General features: G+C 37.7%; 1 protein-coding gene across 8 annotated transcripts in view; it reads right to left on the minus strand.

The window, feature by feature from the left end:
* FAM118B (family with sequence similarity 118 member B) overlaps positions 1 to 18,533 on the minus strand; it is a 101,323-nt gene that overhangs the window by 22,650 nt on the left and 60,140 nt on the right. For all 8 annotated transcript variants that reach the window (XM_021000650.2, XM_021000647.2, XM_021000646.2 and 5 more), the window contains 2 exons: positions 13,236 to 13,488; positions 2,018 to 2,245 (listed from right to left, as the gene is read on the minus strand). In XM_021000650.2, coding sequence (XP_020856309.1) covers positions 2,018 to 2,245; positions 13,236 to 13,488 — 481 coding nt within the window. The remainder of the gene's footprint in view (positions 1 to 2,017; positions 2,246 to 13,235; positions 13,489 to 18,533) is intronic.

Raw genomic sequence — 18,533 nt, forward strand, 5'->3', positions numbered from 1 at the left:
TCATAAAGAAGCACAGATAAGCAGGGCAGTTTTGAAAATAACATGCAGAATTACATACTTTTTTTTTTGCTTTTTGGTGAGGCGATCGGGATACTTTTTTTTTTAAGCAAGTGGCATGAAATGGAGATTCACTGTCTTATATGGAATCATCTTTTTGCATGCTACACAAAACTTATATAAAACTGATGAAGGAAAAAGTGTAGAAAGAGAAGAGGGCTGAGCCCAAGGGAGCTGCTTTTTACTTGGTAGGTAGCGTGGTGACAAACCAGTGAAGGAGATGAAGAAGGACTGATGAGAAGACAGTATCATGGAACCCAAGGGAAGAGAGAGCATAATGAAGAAGGAGTGGCCAAAAGTATTCAATGCTGCAGGAGGTAAAAGAAAGGTAAGGACTTAGAAAAGGCGATTGGATTTAACAATATATCACTGGACTCCTTAAGAGAATGCAATGTCAGCAGAATGACAGGTATAAAAATTAAACTGCTAGAGGTGAAAAGTAAATGGGTGGTGAGGAAATAGAAAGAGAAGACTAAGTTATTCTTTCTTTAAGTTTAGCAGTGAAGGGAAAGTGAGATACAAGATCATAACCTGAGGTACATGTAGCTGGGTCAAGGGAAGGGTGGCTTTTGGGGTTTGTTTTATTGTTTATTTATGTTTGAAGGTACACACAGAAAAAGGGAATGAATGACTGACGGAGCAAGGTCACAGAAGATACTTTGTGATTCTCTAATTTAGACATATTAGTATAACTGCTAAATTGGATTTGTATCTCTATCACTCAGCAAAATGTATGGCATATAACGAGCATTTAATAAGTGCTTACTGACTGACTAAAACTCCTTAGGAAGGCAAAATGAGGAAGTAAAGTCACAGAATCATACAGTGGAAAAAATGGGGTCTCAGGAACTCATCCAGTCAGCTTTTCTGAATTCAGAGAAATCTTCATGGTACACTCTTATAAGAACCATGGTTTCACACCCTCTCTTGGTAGTTAAATTCTAGTGGCTAAATTAAGTGCAGTCCTGCCAAAGGGTAGGACACTATATTTAGAGACCTTTTTGGGTATTACCCAGAATATTACCATGAATTTCTACCATATGATTCATATGATAAAGCAAAGGCTGGATGAACCACTTGTTGGATATGTTATAGAAAGCATTCCTGTCCAAGTGTATGTTGAGACTACTTGGACCTCAAGGTCCCTTCCAACTTTAAGATTCTATGATGTCACCCTTTTAGTTGTATCTTTCTACTTATGCATTTTTACACATATTTACATACTTACACATATTTCTCTTTGACCTACTGTTATTCAATTTCTTAAATATTTCAAAGATGCAAGTTCATCTTGTCAGTATGAACATCCCCTCCACCGATGGGGTAGGCAACTATTCAGTGGATTATCTTTGTGAGTTATTGTGACAGAAAAATTCATCACCTTTAGTGATGGCTGCTCAACTTCAAGAGTTGGCTAGGCTGAAGCCCAACACATAGGGCCCTGTTGGACCAAAACTCAAAGACTTTTTACTTAGTAGGACCTATCAGAGCTTGTACTCCATTGATATAGCCTTTGAAAAGCCAGGGTTCCATGTTGGTCACAATGAGGCACGACATCTCTGTGGAGGGTTAATTTATTATAAATATTAAATAATCTGTCTTGAAGCATAATGAGGCAATTTTCACATATTTCTTTGTACCCCCAGCTCCTAGCACAGTACCCTACACAGATAGGCACTTAATAAATATTTTTTGGAGTTAAATCCTTGGAGCTGTTTCTAATTCAGTGTCATACTTACTTAATATTTAAATGCTTAATGATAAAAACTCCACTACAATTCAAAAGGACTTATTGCAATATTCAGATAAAGTAGAATGAGGTGTCCAGATGCTATCTCTTCATCTCTGCAGAAGTACCAACTGGCATACATTATTAAGGAAATGGGGGTATTTGTCAATTATCAAGAAGAAACAATCCTTTGCCCTAAAGAGTAGTACTTTACTATTTTTTATGCTTTACCTTTTTCTCATCAGTAAGGTCAAGGGACTCAAGTTCTTTTCCTTGGTCTGCAGCATATAGTTCTAGGAGATTATCAAAGTTTGTGGTTAACACCAAGGCTCCATTCTCCATCAGGTGGAGGACTGACTGAAGCAATTGTTTTCCTGAATCTTCCATCTTTGACTCCAAGTCATCAAATACTTCATATAAACAGTCCTTGAAAAATGTAGAACGGACATGGCTGGTACGCTGCAGAAGGATTAAAAAAAAAAGGATAATAACAGATCAAGTCTATATTGGCAAGTCATCTGTTACTATTGTTAATATTTCTCTAAAGAATACTTGTTATTTATGCATAAGGCTTTTCTCTTTAAATCTCTAACTGACCAAAGAATTTCAGAGTTGGAAAGGTCTTGAGAGAGTATCTAGTCTAAGCCATATTGAAAAAAGACACACTTTATAACATAGCTGACAAATTCTTAACCAGACTTTGCTTGAAAGATCCACAGTGAACAAGATTCTGCAGCTTCTATAGGCAGCCCATTTCATTTTTTAATAGCTCCAATTGCTAGGAATTTTTTCCTAATATCAAGCTTATATTTGCTTCTTTGCAACTTCCAAGCACTGCTCGTAATTCTTTATTCTGGGGCCAAGTAGAAGAAGTCTAATCTCTCTTGTGTGACAGTTCTTCAATATTTGAAGATAACTTGTTGCCCAAGTCATCTCTTCTCAAGACTAAGCACCTTAGTTCTTTTAATTGTTCCTCATATGACATGAAGTCAAAGTTCTTCATTATTCTAGTTGCCATTCTGTGAATGCTTTATAGCTTATTAATGTCCTTCCTAAAATGGGGTGCCCAGATTCCATTTGCTATTTTTACCACCAGAATACAGTTAATTCATAGTGAGCCTGTAGCTGGGGGCCAATGTCCCCAGATCTTTTTGGACAAACTACTATCTTAGTCATTTGTCCCCCATCTTGTACTGGGGTGAAGCTGATTTTTTTGAACCCAAATATAAAAATTTGCATTTAATCCTACTAGATTTCATCTTACTGGATTCACTCCAATGTTTTAACCTGTCAAGATAATTTTTGAACCTGAATTCTCTCATTCGGGGCATTATCTTTATTCATTTGGCATGATTTGAAAATTTGATAAGCATGACATCTATCTCAATTCAAATCATTGATAAAATATGTTAAACATAAAGCCAAATAAACATTCCTGGGGCCTTTTACTGGAAACCTCTTTTCAAACTAAAATCTGAGTATTAATAATTATTGTTTAGGCCTAACCATTCAACAAAGTCTAAATCTATTTCACTGTACTTTTATGTAGCCTACATCTCTCCATTCTTTCTTCAGAAATAGCATCAGAGATATAAAAAATTTTTGTAGTAAACTTTATCTATGGTATTCCTTTGATCAGTTTAGTAACCTTGCCTAAAAAAGAAAAAAAAAAGTTAGTCTGTTCTTAATGAAGCCATGCTCGTCCTTTGTGATCACTATTTCCTTTTCTAGAGGGTCATTAATGATCCCTTTAATACTATGGTGCAGAGTTTTGGGACAGCTAGATGGTGCAACAGATACAGTGCCTGGCCTGGAGTCAGGAAGATTCAGTTCAAATCTGACCTCAGGCACTTACTGGCTGTGTGACTCTAGGTAAGTCACTTAACCCTATTTGCCTCAGTTTCCTCATCTATAAAATGAGCTGGAGAAGGAAATGGCAAACCACGCTAATATCTTTGCCAAGAAAATCCCAAATGGGGCCATGAAGAGTTGGACATGACTGAAAACAACTGAACAATAACAAAGAATTTTGTTTGCAGACTTCACTCTTCTCCTTTTTGAAAAACTGGCATACAATTATTTGCTCTTTTTTGATTCTACTGTACCTTTCCCATTTGTCATCATCTTCCAAATATTACAAATGGTGGTTCAGTAATCATTGTTTGCCATGTATTTTAATACCCACGGATGTAGTTCAGCTTGGCCTTAGTACTTGAATCATCAAGGGCAGCTAGATCTCTTTTCACGAGTTCTTTACTTATTCTGCGTATAAACTCACCATTAGTTATATTTGTTTTGTACTTTTCCAGTCCAGAGATAATTCTCCTTGGCAGAGAAAATAAACAAGATAAGATTTGAACAGTTCTTCCTTCTCTCAGGTCAGTTATTATAATCCTACCATACCAACAGTAGCCCTACTTCTTCTTTGGTCATTTTCTTATCCCTAGTTAAAAACTTCTATGCTTTAATAACAACAACAACAATAACTAATGTTATACAGTATTTGCAAAGTGCTTTACATATTATCTCATTTGGTCCTCAAATAATCTGGTGGTGTAGGTGCTATTATTATCCCTATTCTGCACACGAAGAAACGGAGACCTGAGCTATCACATCAAGAGGCCCTGGGGCAGCTAGATAGTTCAAGGATAGAGTGCCAGGTCTGGAGCCAGGAAGATCCGAGTTCAAATGTGGCCTCAGACACTTACTAGCTGTGTGACCCCAGGCAAGTCACTTAACCTCCGCTTGCCTGTTTCCACATCTGAAAAATGGGAATAAAAGTATCTACCTTCCAGGGTTGTTATGAGGATCAAATGAGATAATATTTGTAAAGTGCTTAGCATAATGTCTGGTACATCGTAGGCACTTAATAAATGCTTGTTCCCTTCTCCCACCCCCTAACTGAGGATGCCCCCCCAGACTCTGTTCTGGGCCCTCTTCTCTTTTTTCCCTATACTATCTCTTATACTGATGTTTCCTAGATCTACATATCCAGTCCTACCTAGTCTCTTCTCCCCTAAACTCCAGTCACTCATCACCAACTACACAAACTACTATGGTTACCCCACAGGCCTCTCAACATTTCCAAAACAACTCATTACCTTTCCCTTTCATATTCTTATAGTAATAATAATAATAATAATAACAACAACAACAAAAGCTAGCATTTATACAGTGCTTTAAGGTCTGCAAAGTGCTTTACACATGTCATATCATCTGATTCTCACAACAACTTTGTGAGATAAGTAAAATTATGAGAGGTTAAGTGACTTGCTCAGGATCACAAGCATAGTGTCTGTGACAGGATTTGAATTTAAGTCTGCATAACTCCAAGTCTCTTAATCTACCACACCGCCTAGTTGCTCTTTTGAACTTCTCTATTATTGGTGAAGGCCCTGCTACCTACCCTCCCAATATGCCAGGTGTCAAAGCTCGGTGTTCTCCTTGACTCCTTACTTTCACTTCACATAGCCAATCAGTTGCCAAATCTTGTTATTTCTGTCTTTACGGTATCTCTTGGGGCAGCTAGGTGGCACAGTGGATAGAGCACTGGCCCTGAAGTCAGGAGGACCTGAGTGCAAATCTGCCCTCAGACAGTTGACACTTACTAGCTGTGTGACCCTGGGCAAGTCACCTAACCCCACTGCCTAGCCAAAAAAAGAGAAAAATCTCTTGTGTATGTTTCCTTCTCTCAACTTACATGGAGCCTGAATTCAGGCCCTCATCTCTTACCTGGACTATTCTCATCTAATTGGTTTCCCTGTCTCAAATCTTCACACACTCCAGACCACCCTCCCCTCAGCCGCGCTGCCAAAAGTAAACAGACCTAAAAAGTAGGTCTGCCAATGTCACCCCCTGCTCTAGCTCTACAGGCTCCCCATTACCTCTAAGATCAAATATAAAGTCGTCCAGCACTTAAGGCTCTTGACACAATTGGTTCCTCCTACTCCCATACTCCATGCATGGTACAGTACAACTCACTTACTTGGCTGTTTCTTGCCAAAGACACTTACTTCATATCCCTGGTCTCCATGCCTTTGTACTGGCTGTCTCCCATGCTTGTAATGATCTTCCTCTTCATCTCTGCCTCTTGACATCTCTGCCTTCTTTCAAGACTCAAATGCCACTTTTGCAGAAGGGCTTCCCCTAGTCACTTGAACCTTTCTCGTCTCAGGCTCCTTACCTTCAATGTATATACATATGAGTTTACATATTTCTTCTTCACTAAGTTGTAAACTTCTTTAGGGCAGGGATTATTTTTGCCTTTCTATGTATCTCTAATGTTAAGTACTATGCCTGGTACATACTAAGTGCTAAATTGATGTCTCATTGACAGATTTCCAACTACCTAAAATATATTCAGATACTGAAATCCTTTTTTAAAAAGCCTTCTCTTGACTTACACCATCCCAGTATTGCATAGTATCTTCCTGCCCTTCTTGAAAAAATTGTTTACATCTGAAGTCATTGTCTCCTCACTACCTACTGTCCCCTTAATCCCTTTCATATATGCTTCAATTCCCAACACTCAAATGAAACTGTTCTCTCAGAGGCTGCCAATGTTTGCAACTGCCAAATTTAATGGTTTACCCCTTGCCCAGCCATTCTTATACTCCTGGACCTCTCTCAAGCATCTGACACTGATATTCACTCCTGCCCTGACTTAAGACACCACATCCTCTTGGATATTCTATCTATCTGTTTCTTTTGCTGCTTTGTTATATAGTCTTTTCTAACTTTCATGTAGTCAGTTTTGTCCTTGGTTCTTTTCTCCCTACTCTCCCTCGGTACATTTCTTCATCGGTATTGCTCCTACCATTTTGTTGGTGTTTAGTCATTTCAGTCATTTTTGACTCTTCACGACCCCATTTGCGATTTTCTTGGCAAAGATACTGAAGCGGTTTGCCATTTCCTTCTCCAGCTCATTTTTTTTACATATGAAGGAAATGAGGCAAACAGGGTTAAGTAACTTGCCCAAGGTCACATAAGTTAATAAGTGTCTGAGGCTGCATTTGACCTCAGGTCTTCCTGACTCCAGGTACACTATCCACTGCGCCACCTATATGCAGATGACTCCCACACTACATCAGCTTTCTTCAGAACCACAACTCCAAATGTTTCAAGTACATCTGTCTCAACAGCATCTCGCGAAATCAGAATTTGAAGAAGCCTCAGAGGCCACCTAATCCTTATCTGTACCTCAGCAGGAGGCCCTCCTACAACATATTAGACAGGTCATACAAACTATAGGTCATCCAGCCTTTGTCTGAAGACCTACAGTAAGGAGGAGACACACGATCTGTAGAGGCAAGTCATTCTACTTTTGGAGAGCCTTGTTTTGTTATGAAGTTTTTTCTTCACATCAAATCAAAATCTTTGCAAGTAGGTCCCCAAAATTAACAATGTCCATAACTAAGTTGGTCCTTTTTAATTTGCTATCTTTGTCACCAGTAATGCCGGTCACTCAGTCGCCCCAGTGTGAAACATTGGCTTTACCCCTTTGGTAATTCCTTTCTCCTCACTTCTTAGATTCAATCAGTTACCAAGGCCTTTTTTTTGGGGGGGGGGTGTAGGAACTCCTGCAACTAGTGAGGAACTTCTATAAGTGCAAATTAGCACTTGCTTTGTAGCTTATAGTCTCAGACAGGTGCCTGGGATACGAAGGTTAAATAACTTGCCCAGGGTCACCGAGCCAGTATGTGTCAGAGGCAGGATGTGAATCTAGTTCTTCCTGACTCAGAGGCCTCCCTACCTTTCCAGTCATCTTACACTTTACATCCTGTCATGTTCTCATCAATATAGTGACATTGGCCTTCTTGTTGTTCCTTAAACAAGATCACTCCCATCTTCTAATTTTGGGCATTGTCACTGGCTGTCCTCTATCCACAAAATGCTTTTCCTTCTTATCTCTACCTCCTGGCTTCTCTGCCTTCCTTTAAGTCCTAAATAAGACCCCACTTTCTACAGGAAGCCTTTCCCAATTTCTCTTAATTTAGTGCCTCCCTTCTGGTGATTATTTCTGATTTATTCTGTAAATAGCTTGTCTGTACAGTTATCTGAATGTTGTCTCCCCCATTAGACTGTGTCCTCCTTGAGAGCAGGAAGACTCTGACCTTTCTTTGCAACCCCAGTGCTTAGCATACTACCTGGGACATATTAGGTGCTGGATTTGGAGAGTGTTTGAGTTACGTGAGTCATATTTGAAGCCCAGCTCTACCACACACGACTCATGTGACTTTGGGCAAATTAGATAATCTTTATGGGCCTCAGTTTCATCATATGTAAAAGAGATGACTGGACTAGATGACATCTAGTCTTTCCGGCTTTAAATACAAGATCCTCTTTTATATAGATTTGGTCATTTCACTGCTCTGCTCAAAAACCTTCAATGAGTTCTTATAAAGTTTTAATCTTCCCCCCCCCCAATCTGATACAACTTTAGCATTCAAGACCTTCCACTATCTGGTATCATCATATTTCTTCAATCTTCCAAGGTAGTGGGTTTCCCTTCCTTGCACATCTTTAAGTAGAGGATGGACAACCAAATGTTGGGTACGTAAGAATGGGGATTCTTCTCATTTGTGGGTTGGACAAGATCCTGCTCAGGTTCCTTCTAACTCTCAAATTCTGTGATTCAATACTATTCCCCTCCACATAATTTGGATTCTGGCCATACCGTACTACTCACCGTCTCTCAGTATACTTCTTGCACTTTCCTACTTCCCTGTCTTTGCTCATTTTATTCCTCATGCCTAGTGCAGCTCCCCAACCCCTGTCCACTCACTCTCCAGCTTAATTCCTACTCATCTTTTACAGACCAACTCAAATGATCTCCCTTACTTAGATTACACAAAGTATTTTTTTGTACTTGCATTATATTAACTAGAGCATCTAGACTTTGAGGTCTATAAAAACCATATTTTATCTAACTTTTGTGTCTCAGTACTTAGCATAGCATATAGCACAATCTGCACCTGATAAGTGTTTGAATTGGATTTGTTGCTATTTGACAAATATCTATTAAACACTAGAACTATATCAGATAGAGGCTATGAGAAGTATAATGATGAAAATAAGAGTTCCTCACTCAAGAAACTTGCAATTTTGTAAATGTACAACAATATTTAAACTCATGCTTTAAGAAAGGATTTTGAAACACTAAAGTGAAGCTAAAATTTATGTAAATTCTTGGTAAATAAAACATTTGGCCACCAAGCCTATAATTTACATAATAATACCATTAATCCTTAGTTCTAAATACTTAAGGATTTCCCTAAATCTTAAAATAATATTTATTAAAATAGTAACTTTATCAAAGCCATCTGGAATAAATGTGATGACCAGGATTAAGCAGAGAAATATGTCATTAGTGAACATTATGTTTTGAAAAGTTAATTTCATATCATAGTACTTCGTAGCTATCAGGCACTAATAATCTACCCCCCCAACTCTAATTCTTTGTGTACACATTTAATCACCCCCCACTCAACTATAAGCCCCTTAAGGGCAGAAATTGTGTCTTATCTTTCAATCTCCCTCAGTGCCTTGCAAATGATGTAGCACACTTTGGAAGAACTTAATATGTGCTGAATGGAGATGGCAAGGGAAATGGAAATGTTAGAATTTGTGTGTGGGATGATGCCCTAAAACAAATGAGTCATTTGTACCTTCCATTCCAGTACCATTCTATTTAATATGTCAGGATCAAGAAATATTTCCTAATGGCCTCAAGCTTTCCTGCTTAAACTTCATGTCTCTGAACTAGGTAGATGGATGATTGATATTTAGCTTCTTTAGTCTTTCCTCAGAAAAATTTCCAGAGCTCTTCTCCATATTTTCTTGATGCTGATTTCTTAGAAATAGATCAGCTGTCATAGTGTTACCTCAGCAGCTTTAAAGGGAAATTTTTATTTGTCTAATCACTCTTTTCAAAATTAGAAAACAAAACATCATTATTCTCTATGAAAAGTGATCTATAGATAAGCTATAGCAAAGAGATTGTGAGAGATGATCTCTCAGAAGTGAAGCCTCCTCAAAGAGTCAATAGTTCTTGTTGATAGTTCTTGTATTGTTTTCAAAACCCCCCCCCCACCCTGTTTTTAAGCACAGTAGTCCCTACCCCCAACCTGAACCGCTTGCCCTTGCAAAACTTCCCACTTTTTCTTGTCTCTGGGCAAACTTGTGTCTCTGTTGCTGGGGCTGTGAATAGATTGTGCCCCCTGAAAGCCCAGCCAATGGGATAAGGGGATGGAGGTTAGGGAAGAGGAGCTGGAGTTAGGGTATAAATAAGGCTTCCTTTCTGTGACCAACTTGTACTCTCCTGGCCAACAATGGCAACTAGGGGTGGTACCCTTTCTCATGAGAAAACAATAAACTCCTTTCTGCTTTCAAGGTATCTAAGTCTTTGTTTTTATTTTGAGTAAGTGGTCTCTGTCCCACACAAGATAAAATATTGTCAAAAGTCACATGTTCAGCTGGTGACATGCAGCTATGAAATGAATTGGATTTTCTTATTTACTATCCCATTTTACCATCAGATCTTACCATAGGGTCAAGGCTTCTTCCCAGGGCTAAGTGAAGCTCCAGTTAATATATTCTTCCACTGCTGGTTATGTGTATCAATTATTAAACTCTTTTTCATTACATACAGTAACAAAATATAGATATTTTTGAGACCCAAAAGCTATACACATGATAGCTAAGAGGAAACAATGTCTATCCATACTCTCTAATGAGAAGGAACAATCTCAACAGTAGCAGGCAAAGTGTTTAGAATGGCTATCTAACTTTAAATGACTCTTAAAAACACACATAATATTTTTGTTCTAAAACAAACACTTCCTTGTTGAGTTTTATAGTCACAGTCTATTTGGACTCATCATATATAGACACTGCTTATTCATTTTGTGCTATCTAGTTTTATTACCCAGCTAAAAGGTGATAGTACCCTCAGGCTAATCAGATAAGACACCAGGCTGTTGGAAGAGTGGTAAAGGCTAAAAATTGGAAATGAATGCTCTGATTTCTGTGAGTATGAATACATAGGGAAAGGAAAGTGGCCCTTTTTTTTGTAAGCTGGAATGATTTCTTCAGTATCAAACAAATGTTTTTCTCTCCTAAAGCTGGTGACACTGGAACTGATTTAATTTCCAATTGCCTTTATATGAGGGGATTTAGGAATACAAACACAGATGTTTAAATGGTCAAAGAAACAGAAATACCAAACTCCCACGCAACTTTTTTTTTAAACATTTCCTCATTCATTTACTGTATCACACTAAACCAAACTTTACATTTCCTGTAAGGTTGTATTTTACCACCTATATTCTTCTGGGCACTGTTAACAAAAAACCCTGAGATTTTCTTAAAATTTTTTTTTCTCTAGGCTAAAGATTTACATAAGCTTTATATGAAGGCAGCCCACAAGTCCTTATTCACTCAGTGCATGGGGATACTGGTTTTATTTGGAAGTATTTTCTTAGAAAAGTGGATTGAATATACTGATAGTGACTTTAAGAAATAAGTTTCTCTCTTCACTCTCAAGCAGAATAAATCCAAAATGCCCATTCAGTTATAGTTTAATGTTGCCAAAAGGGGAACATTTCAGATGATTACAGGTGGGAGAATCCACTATCTCCTCAAGCAACCTAATCCACCAGAGAGCTATCTGAAAGTAGAACGAACTGCCCTGGGAAATAGTGGGTTCTCCCTCAAATAGTGGCCCTTCTAGCAAAGGCTAGATGACCACCTGTCTAGGATATTATAGAGGGGACTTCTGTTCAGAAACAAATTGGACTGGATAGATGGCTTGAGGTCTCTTCCAAGAGACCTTTAATTCTTTAATATTCTTTAATACTATTGTATTAAAGTATCTTTAATACTAGGACTATAGTCCTAGCTAAGACAATATTGTGGATCCCAACCTAAAATATGTCTTCCCTGATCCAACCATCTACATTCACTAAATTAACAGTATAGTTAATCCAATAGTTTGCCACATCTTTCCTATTGTCCCCTTCTCTTTTCCATTACCACCACTGTGCAGGCCCTCATCACCTCACACGTGAACTACTGCAATACTCTACTAGTTGGTCTTACAGCCTCACGTTTCTCCATTACAGTCCATCTATCACTCAACTACCAAACTGATCTTCCTAAAGTGCAAGTCTGACCATGTTTCCCTCCCCTTGCTGTCCACCCCCTCCCCCCAATAAAATCAGTTCCAGTAGCTCCCTATGGCTTCCAGTATAAAATATAAAATCCTCTGTTTGGCTTATAAAATCCTTCATTTAAATCAATAAATAATACATTCCATATCTTTTGCTTTTTCCAGATATTCCCCATTTCCATACAAGTGAGTCCTGATTTTCAGGAAAGCAAGATAAAGGGACTCATTTCTGGAGTTAGTCAACTTAGTACTAGCCAAAACAAAACAAAAAAGGTAAATCATATTACCTCTAACATTGCCAGAAGGTGCTCATTAAACAGAAAAAGGCAAAACCAAAAAAACACACACAGTTCTCCCTCACCTATAAAACTGTGAGAATCTCTCACCATATATTAGGACTTCTTAAAAGATTTTGGCTTTTGTGAAATAGGTATAGAGCTTGCATTAAATGTGTAGAAAAATGAATACAAATCATCACTACTACTATAAAAACCCAAAGCACTCACTGTATTGATATCAGCAGAGTGATCTTTGTCTATAAAAGACCACACATTCTCTAGACTAAGCAAACTGAAACCGGGTCAAGATAAACTATATATAGTAATTTATTGAATAGTCTCAGAATCTCAGAATGAGAAGGGTTCCCAAAAGCTGCCTAATCCAAGTTATACCTGAGCAAGAATCCCTTCTACAAAAAATAGCCAACCATTCTTTGTTTGAAGACCTCCAGTGAAGGGAATCCACCACCTCCTGAGGCTAAACATCTCTGGTTCCTTCCTTGAGTTTCTTGACCATTTTAGTTATCTTCCTTTGGACAACCTCCAATTTATCATGTCTTTCCTAAAATTTGAGGCCCAGAAATGAACAGATGTGGTCTGAAGAAGGCAGAATACATCAGAACTATCACCTCTCTAATTTTATACTATACCTCTTAATGAAGCCTAAGACTGCATCAGTTAATTTGGCTGGGTTATACTATAAACTCTATTGAACCTACAATTTACTTAAAACCATCAGTTAATTTTCACATAAACTACCTAGTCATGCCTCCTACATATTGCACTTCTAAAGTTGATTCTTTATCCCTCAAATGTAACACTTTATATTTACTCCATCTAATTAGGTTTGCCTCAACATTTTAGCTTCTTGGTATCTTTAAGGATCAAGCGGCTATAGATGTGATTAAATTTTCTCAGTTGCAACTGGACAGCTTTGCTGTTTAAGTGAGAGTAGGACTAAGGGTTTGAGAAAAGCAGAATGCCCAAGCATAGGGACACTTACAGGAGACAGTTTCTGGATAAGATCATGGGCAACATGGATGAGGTTCTTGTCTTCATGGAGACACTTCTGAAACTTTTCACTCTCTTCATCTTCAAGGAGATCAAAATCAATGGCAGCATCTAGCAGGGCCTGAATTAATCCCTTCCATGATTTCAGAGCTGGAACTTGAGGTGCAACTGCAGCACTGATGCCTGTTCCAATCACAAGCACAAGTTCCTGGGGTTTCTTGGATTTTAAACTTGGGAGCAGCTTTCTGTAGAAAAAAGCACATCTGAGAAATTTGTTTTCCTAACGCACTGGCCTGAGAGTGTTACTCCTCTCTGCAAAAAACCTCAGGAGTTTTTGCCCAAAGTATAAAATACAATTCTTTAAGTACTTCAGGCCCTTCTCACTCTGGCTCCAATTTACCTATTTTAATTGATATTACACTATTCCCCTTCTTCCCAAACTGGAGTACTACTAGCTGTTTGCCAATTCTATCCTGTATTCTGCTAAACTCTCAGGATGTGTCAGCTGTCCACTCAACACCTTTCACATCTCTGCCTGCTGAAATTCTTGGCCTTTAAGGCCCCATTCATGTACCACACTCTCTATGAGGTCTTTCCTAACCCCATCCATTACCCTCAAAGTGAAAGTGATTTCTCCCTCCTCAAATTTTCATAGGGAATTCTGTCTGGATCTCTCTTTTGCCCTTATCTCATTCTACCTTGCATTCGAGCACTCCTATACGTGTTGCATTCCTCCATTAGGTTTCTGCTCCTTTAGGGTTACAAAGCACTTTGCATATTTTATCTTATTTGAGCCTCTGGAAAGTCCCAAGAGGGGAATACTACGAGTATTATTATCCTCATTTTACAGATGAGGGAATTAAGGTTCAGTGAGATTAAATGATTTGTTCCTGGTCACAGAGCCACTAAGTGTCAGAGGCTGGCTTGGAATTAGTTTTCTCCAAGTTCACATTCTCTCCACCACGCCAAGCTGTCTGATATAACAGTAGCTTGATATTAAACACATAATACATTTTTGTTGGACTGAAAAGACCTTGGTCAGAGAGAAAAAGTGATCTATTAAAAGTACAACTTTCACATAATCAAAAGATGATAAATGCTAATTTCTAAAATATTTCACTCCAAAGTACATGAGGGAGACATAGCTAAATATCAGGAAAATGTCTGCTAAAAACAGCAAAGACTCAGCTTTAAGAATTAAAAGTAATCCTGAAGTTGACTCTCAATCTCTCTCTGTCTCTCTCGCCCCTTTATCCATACTTTAGATAAAACAAAAAGGATAGGAAAGATCTCAAAATTATAGTTCAGTAGGGTAATATTGGTAGAAATGACTTTTAAAAAAAAGTAACACAAAAGAAAAAATTAACTTAAGAGAAAAAACAAAAAAAACCCTGTGACCTAGTTTCTAATTAGACACCAGAGTGATACAGTCATGGGGATTTTAATCCATATATGTTATAGGTGTCTTGAAGAAAAAAAAAATTAACCTTAGGATAAAGATGAGAATAAATTTGCCTCTAGTATGTTTATGGAATCCAGAATGGAGGCTGGGAAGGAATATGAGTTAGTAAGGTTCTGAAACAACTGAGGACCCACACATCTGATCAAAGAATATGTGCTGCATAACAACACTTTTATTCTAGGGAAAAACAGAATCTGCCTTGAAACATGCAATAAACCAATTTACTGAACATAAGCATAACAGGTTTTTTAGCTGGGCATATCAGGACCCTAGTTATAATATATTTCTTATTCTAGGATCTCAAATATGCAAAATTAAAAACTCTCTAAAGGTCAATTTGCCACTTAATTTTTGGCAAATGCACTTTATTCAAGAGGTCTTCTTTGCCTAAATCATAAGAAACAACAGAATTAGAACTTAAACAATGATTACATATGTACATAGAATTATAGATTTTGAGCTGGAAGGGACTTTAGAGACTATCTAATCCAATCTTCTCTTACAGATGAGAAAACATAGTAAGTTTAAGTATCTTGCCCATGGTCACACAGCTAATAAGTATCAGAAGCAGGGTTTTCTGACTCCTAGTCCAGCTCTCTATCTAGTATACCACACTGCATAAGGAGAGATGGAAGGATAGTATGAATATGGTCTGATAAATGAATTTCAGAGTTAAGGATAATGGAGGTGAACAACATGGTATTGAGATTTAAGGTATTATCACTGCTGTATGTGATGGAGTTAAGGGACAACCCGGGAGAAGGTTATGAGATGGAGAGGAAAAAGATAGAAGGATGTAAGTCAAATAATTATAAGAAAATCTTGTAGGGGACATAGAGAAATGTGTGCTAGTAAAGTAGGTCAGTGGTTGAAATTGAGGATGAGAAATTTTGGAGAAATTAAGGAAAATCTGAAGAACAATATCTAGCCCATATATGAGTATAGATTCTAGGTTATAAGAGAACTATGTTCAGTGACAATTAAGGAAAAGCAATGAGGATTACTGAACAGAACCTGAAGAGGTAGGCTCAAGAATGATGAGGATAAAGTATCTGGCAAAGACAATGCAGCTAGAAGGTGCCTAGAATCAGGAAGACCTGAACCCAAATCTGGCCTCAGACACTTATTAGCTATGTCACCCCAGGTAAGTCACTTAACTCTGTTTGCCTCAGTTTCCACATCTGTAAAATGAGCTACAGAAAGAAATGGCAAACCATTCTAGTATCCTTGCCAAGAAAACCCCAAATAGGGTCAAATGGAGTCTGACAGGATTAAATAACAATAACAGAGAAGGCAAGGTAAATAAGAAAAAGTAAATGGAACAATCAGTGGGTTAAGCTAATTAACTGATTGTATAGATTGATGGGTTTTATGGTTGCTGTTGTGAAGTCAGTCTCAATTCCACTCTTGGGAACCTCACCAGTGGGTGAGGTGGGGCAAACTGCTGACGCAGATCAGAGATTAGTATAAGGCCAAAGGGAGGTGGATGTAGCCTTGCAAATTGTTGAGATGAAGGAAAGGGATCTGTGTGGCTATCAAGTTATTAAGAAGTGATAAATGGATCTAAATCTTTTAATTAGGCATTTAGGGTTGAGGGGGGTACATACCTTCAAGCAGATTCAAAAACCAAAATGAAAATCTCAACCTTTATGGAGAATAAAGGAATTTGAGCAATTATAAGTGTTGTATTTCTGTTAAATGACTCTCATATGTCCAAATGTAAGCTGATCTTTGTGGAGGAGAAGGTGAAGGGACTTGAAGAATACCTCTTTATACTGCAAGTTATGAGAGAGAATAAAGGGTTCCTAAAGGAAACCAGAAGCAACACTTTGACGGGAGAACATGGATATGAGATGGAAGAAAAGATGACCTTTATCAAAATGAAAGAATGGAGAGGATTACACAGAGGAGAAAGGGAATGAAAAGGACAGCTGTATAATTAGAACTTAAAAACAGATTTGAGCCTCTTTCTTCAGGAGAGAGCTGGATCTTCTGAGGAGAAAGAAGTTGCTTGTAATATCAACAAAGATATAATAGAGCCAGAGAAGCTATCAGGTGAGAGATGATTCAGTAAGGGTCAGAGGAAAAAGAGAACAGGCAATTCCCTGTTCAGTAGTATTGAAGTAGGTATCTGTTAACCTGATAACAAGAGAAATGTCTGTTGTCTTCTTGGGGCATATATCCAAGATATAATAGAAAACATCCCAAAACAGTAATCTAAACAGATGACAACTATTTGCTTTTGGCTGATTCATGATGTCACAAATGACACTTCCTGAATGAATACAAAAAGCATTGCCAATGATTATAAAGCTTTTGGAAAGAAATTGAAGACCATAGGGCACAGGTTCCATTCATCACTGTTCCACTGAAGACAAAAATTAAATTGGAAAGTGAACAGCTGGCTAATAAGGTAGTATCTAAGAATGGAATTTTAGATCATGGCTTGCAATACAGGACTGACTGAGAGATTCCTGGCCAGAGAAGAAATAAACCTAATATAGGCTGGCAAGAGTATATTTTCCAAATACAAATCTAGCCAAAGGGCTTTAAACTAAAAAAGACAGGGAGAAAGAAGATTGCTTATATATATATTCCCTAAGTTAGATATTATAAAGAATAGTTACAAAGGAAGAATAACAAATAAGAAATCTAGAAGTTCATAGAAAACATGATCCAAGAAGGGAGATAGTAATTAAACTCATGGTCTCAAGTGCCTGTCCACAAATATCTAAAAATCAGGCAACAAATGGGACGAGCTGAATTACTAATGCAAGGGGGCAAATTTCCCTTCACAGTTATAACTGGAGGGATGTAACTCATGATGAGACTATACCTCTCAATGGGTATACCTTATTCAAATGAAATGACATAGGTCAAAATAGGGATGGGGTAGGTGTATTAACAAAGTATACTCATGTGAGGAAATCCAGGAAACAGACCAGGAAGCATAATATAGAAGTTTTGTGGTGGTTAAAAGACGAAGAAACAAAAAATAATTTTGTCACTGCAATGACAAAATTGTCCTATATATTACAGGACACCTGAATAGAAAGAAAAATTAGATGAAGTGATCTGGAAACAGATCACACTTCTGGAACAGAGGTATAACATAGTAGTGATGAGGGAGTTCAATTATATCCAGGTTATCTGCTATTGCTTTTTCTCTCTGACAAAAGCAAAACAACTAATAACTTCTTGACTTGTCTTAGTGGTTATGTTGTCCTTCAGAAGGTGGAGGAAGCAATAAGAGGAAATTCTATTTTGGATCTTATTTTCACCAGTAAGGATGCTGGGGTGGAAAGAATGAAAATCTTGGGATGGGGGGGGTGCAGCAAGAGATCACTTCTAGAGTTTGTGACAGGACAGGAAAGCCAGACATAGTCTGACATGTACTCTATATATTGGGAAAGCAGATTTTAATGAGGTTCAGAGGAAGGAAGGAAGGTTCCCATAGACTAAAATGCTTTAGGGGAAGTCAGCCCAGGAGAGATGGAGGATGCTTGAAAATTAAATTCTGAAGACACAAAGGAAAACAATTCCAATGTGGAAGAAATATGGGATTATTTTTTTTAAATTAATTAATTTATTTTTAGTTTTTAACATTTACTTTTATAAGATTTTGAGTTCTAAATTTCCACTCCCCTCCCCAAGACGGCATGCAATCTGATATAGACTATACATGTACAATCATATTAAACATGTTTCCACATTAGTCATGGTTTTTTGTTTTTTTTTTGAAATATGGGATTATTCTAAAGATACCAACGTGAACAAACAGAAAACTCACTAACCAACTTGGATTTTAAAAGAAATATATCAAACTAC

Source organism: Phascolarctos cinereus, unplaced genomic scaffold, assembly GCF_003287225.1.
Source record: "Phascolarctos cinereus isolate Bilbo 61053 unplaced genomic scaffold, phaCin_HiC Scaffold_726;HRSCAF=1367, whole genome shotgun sequence".
In the NCBI taxonomy this organism is placed as follows: domain Eukaryota; kingdom Metazoa; phylum Chordata; class Mammalia; order Diprotodontia; family Phascolarctidae; genus Phascolarctos; species Phascolarctos cinereus.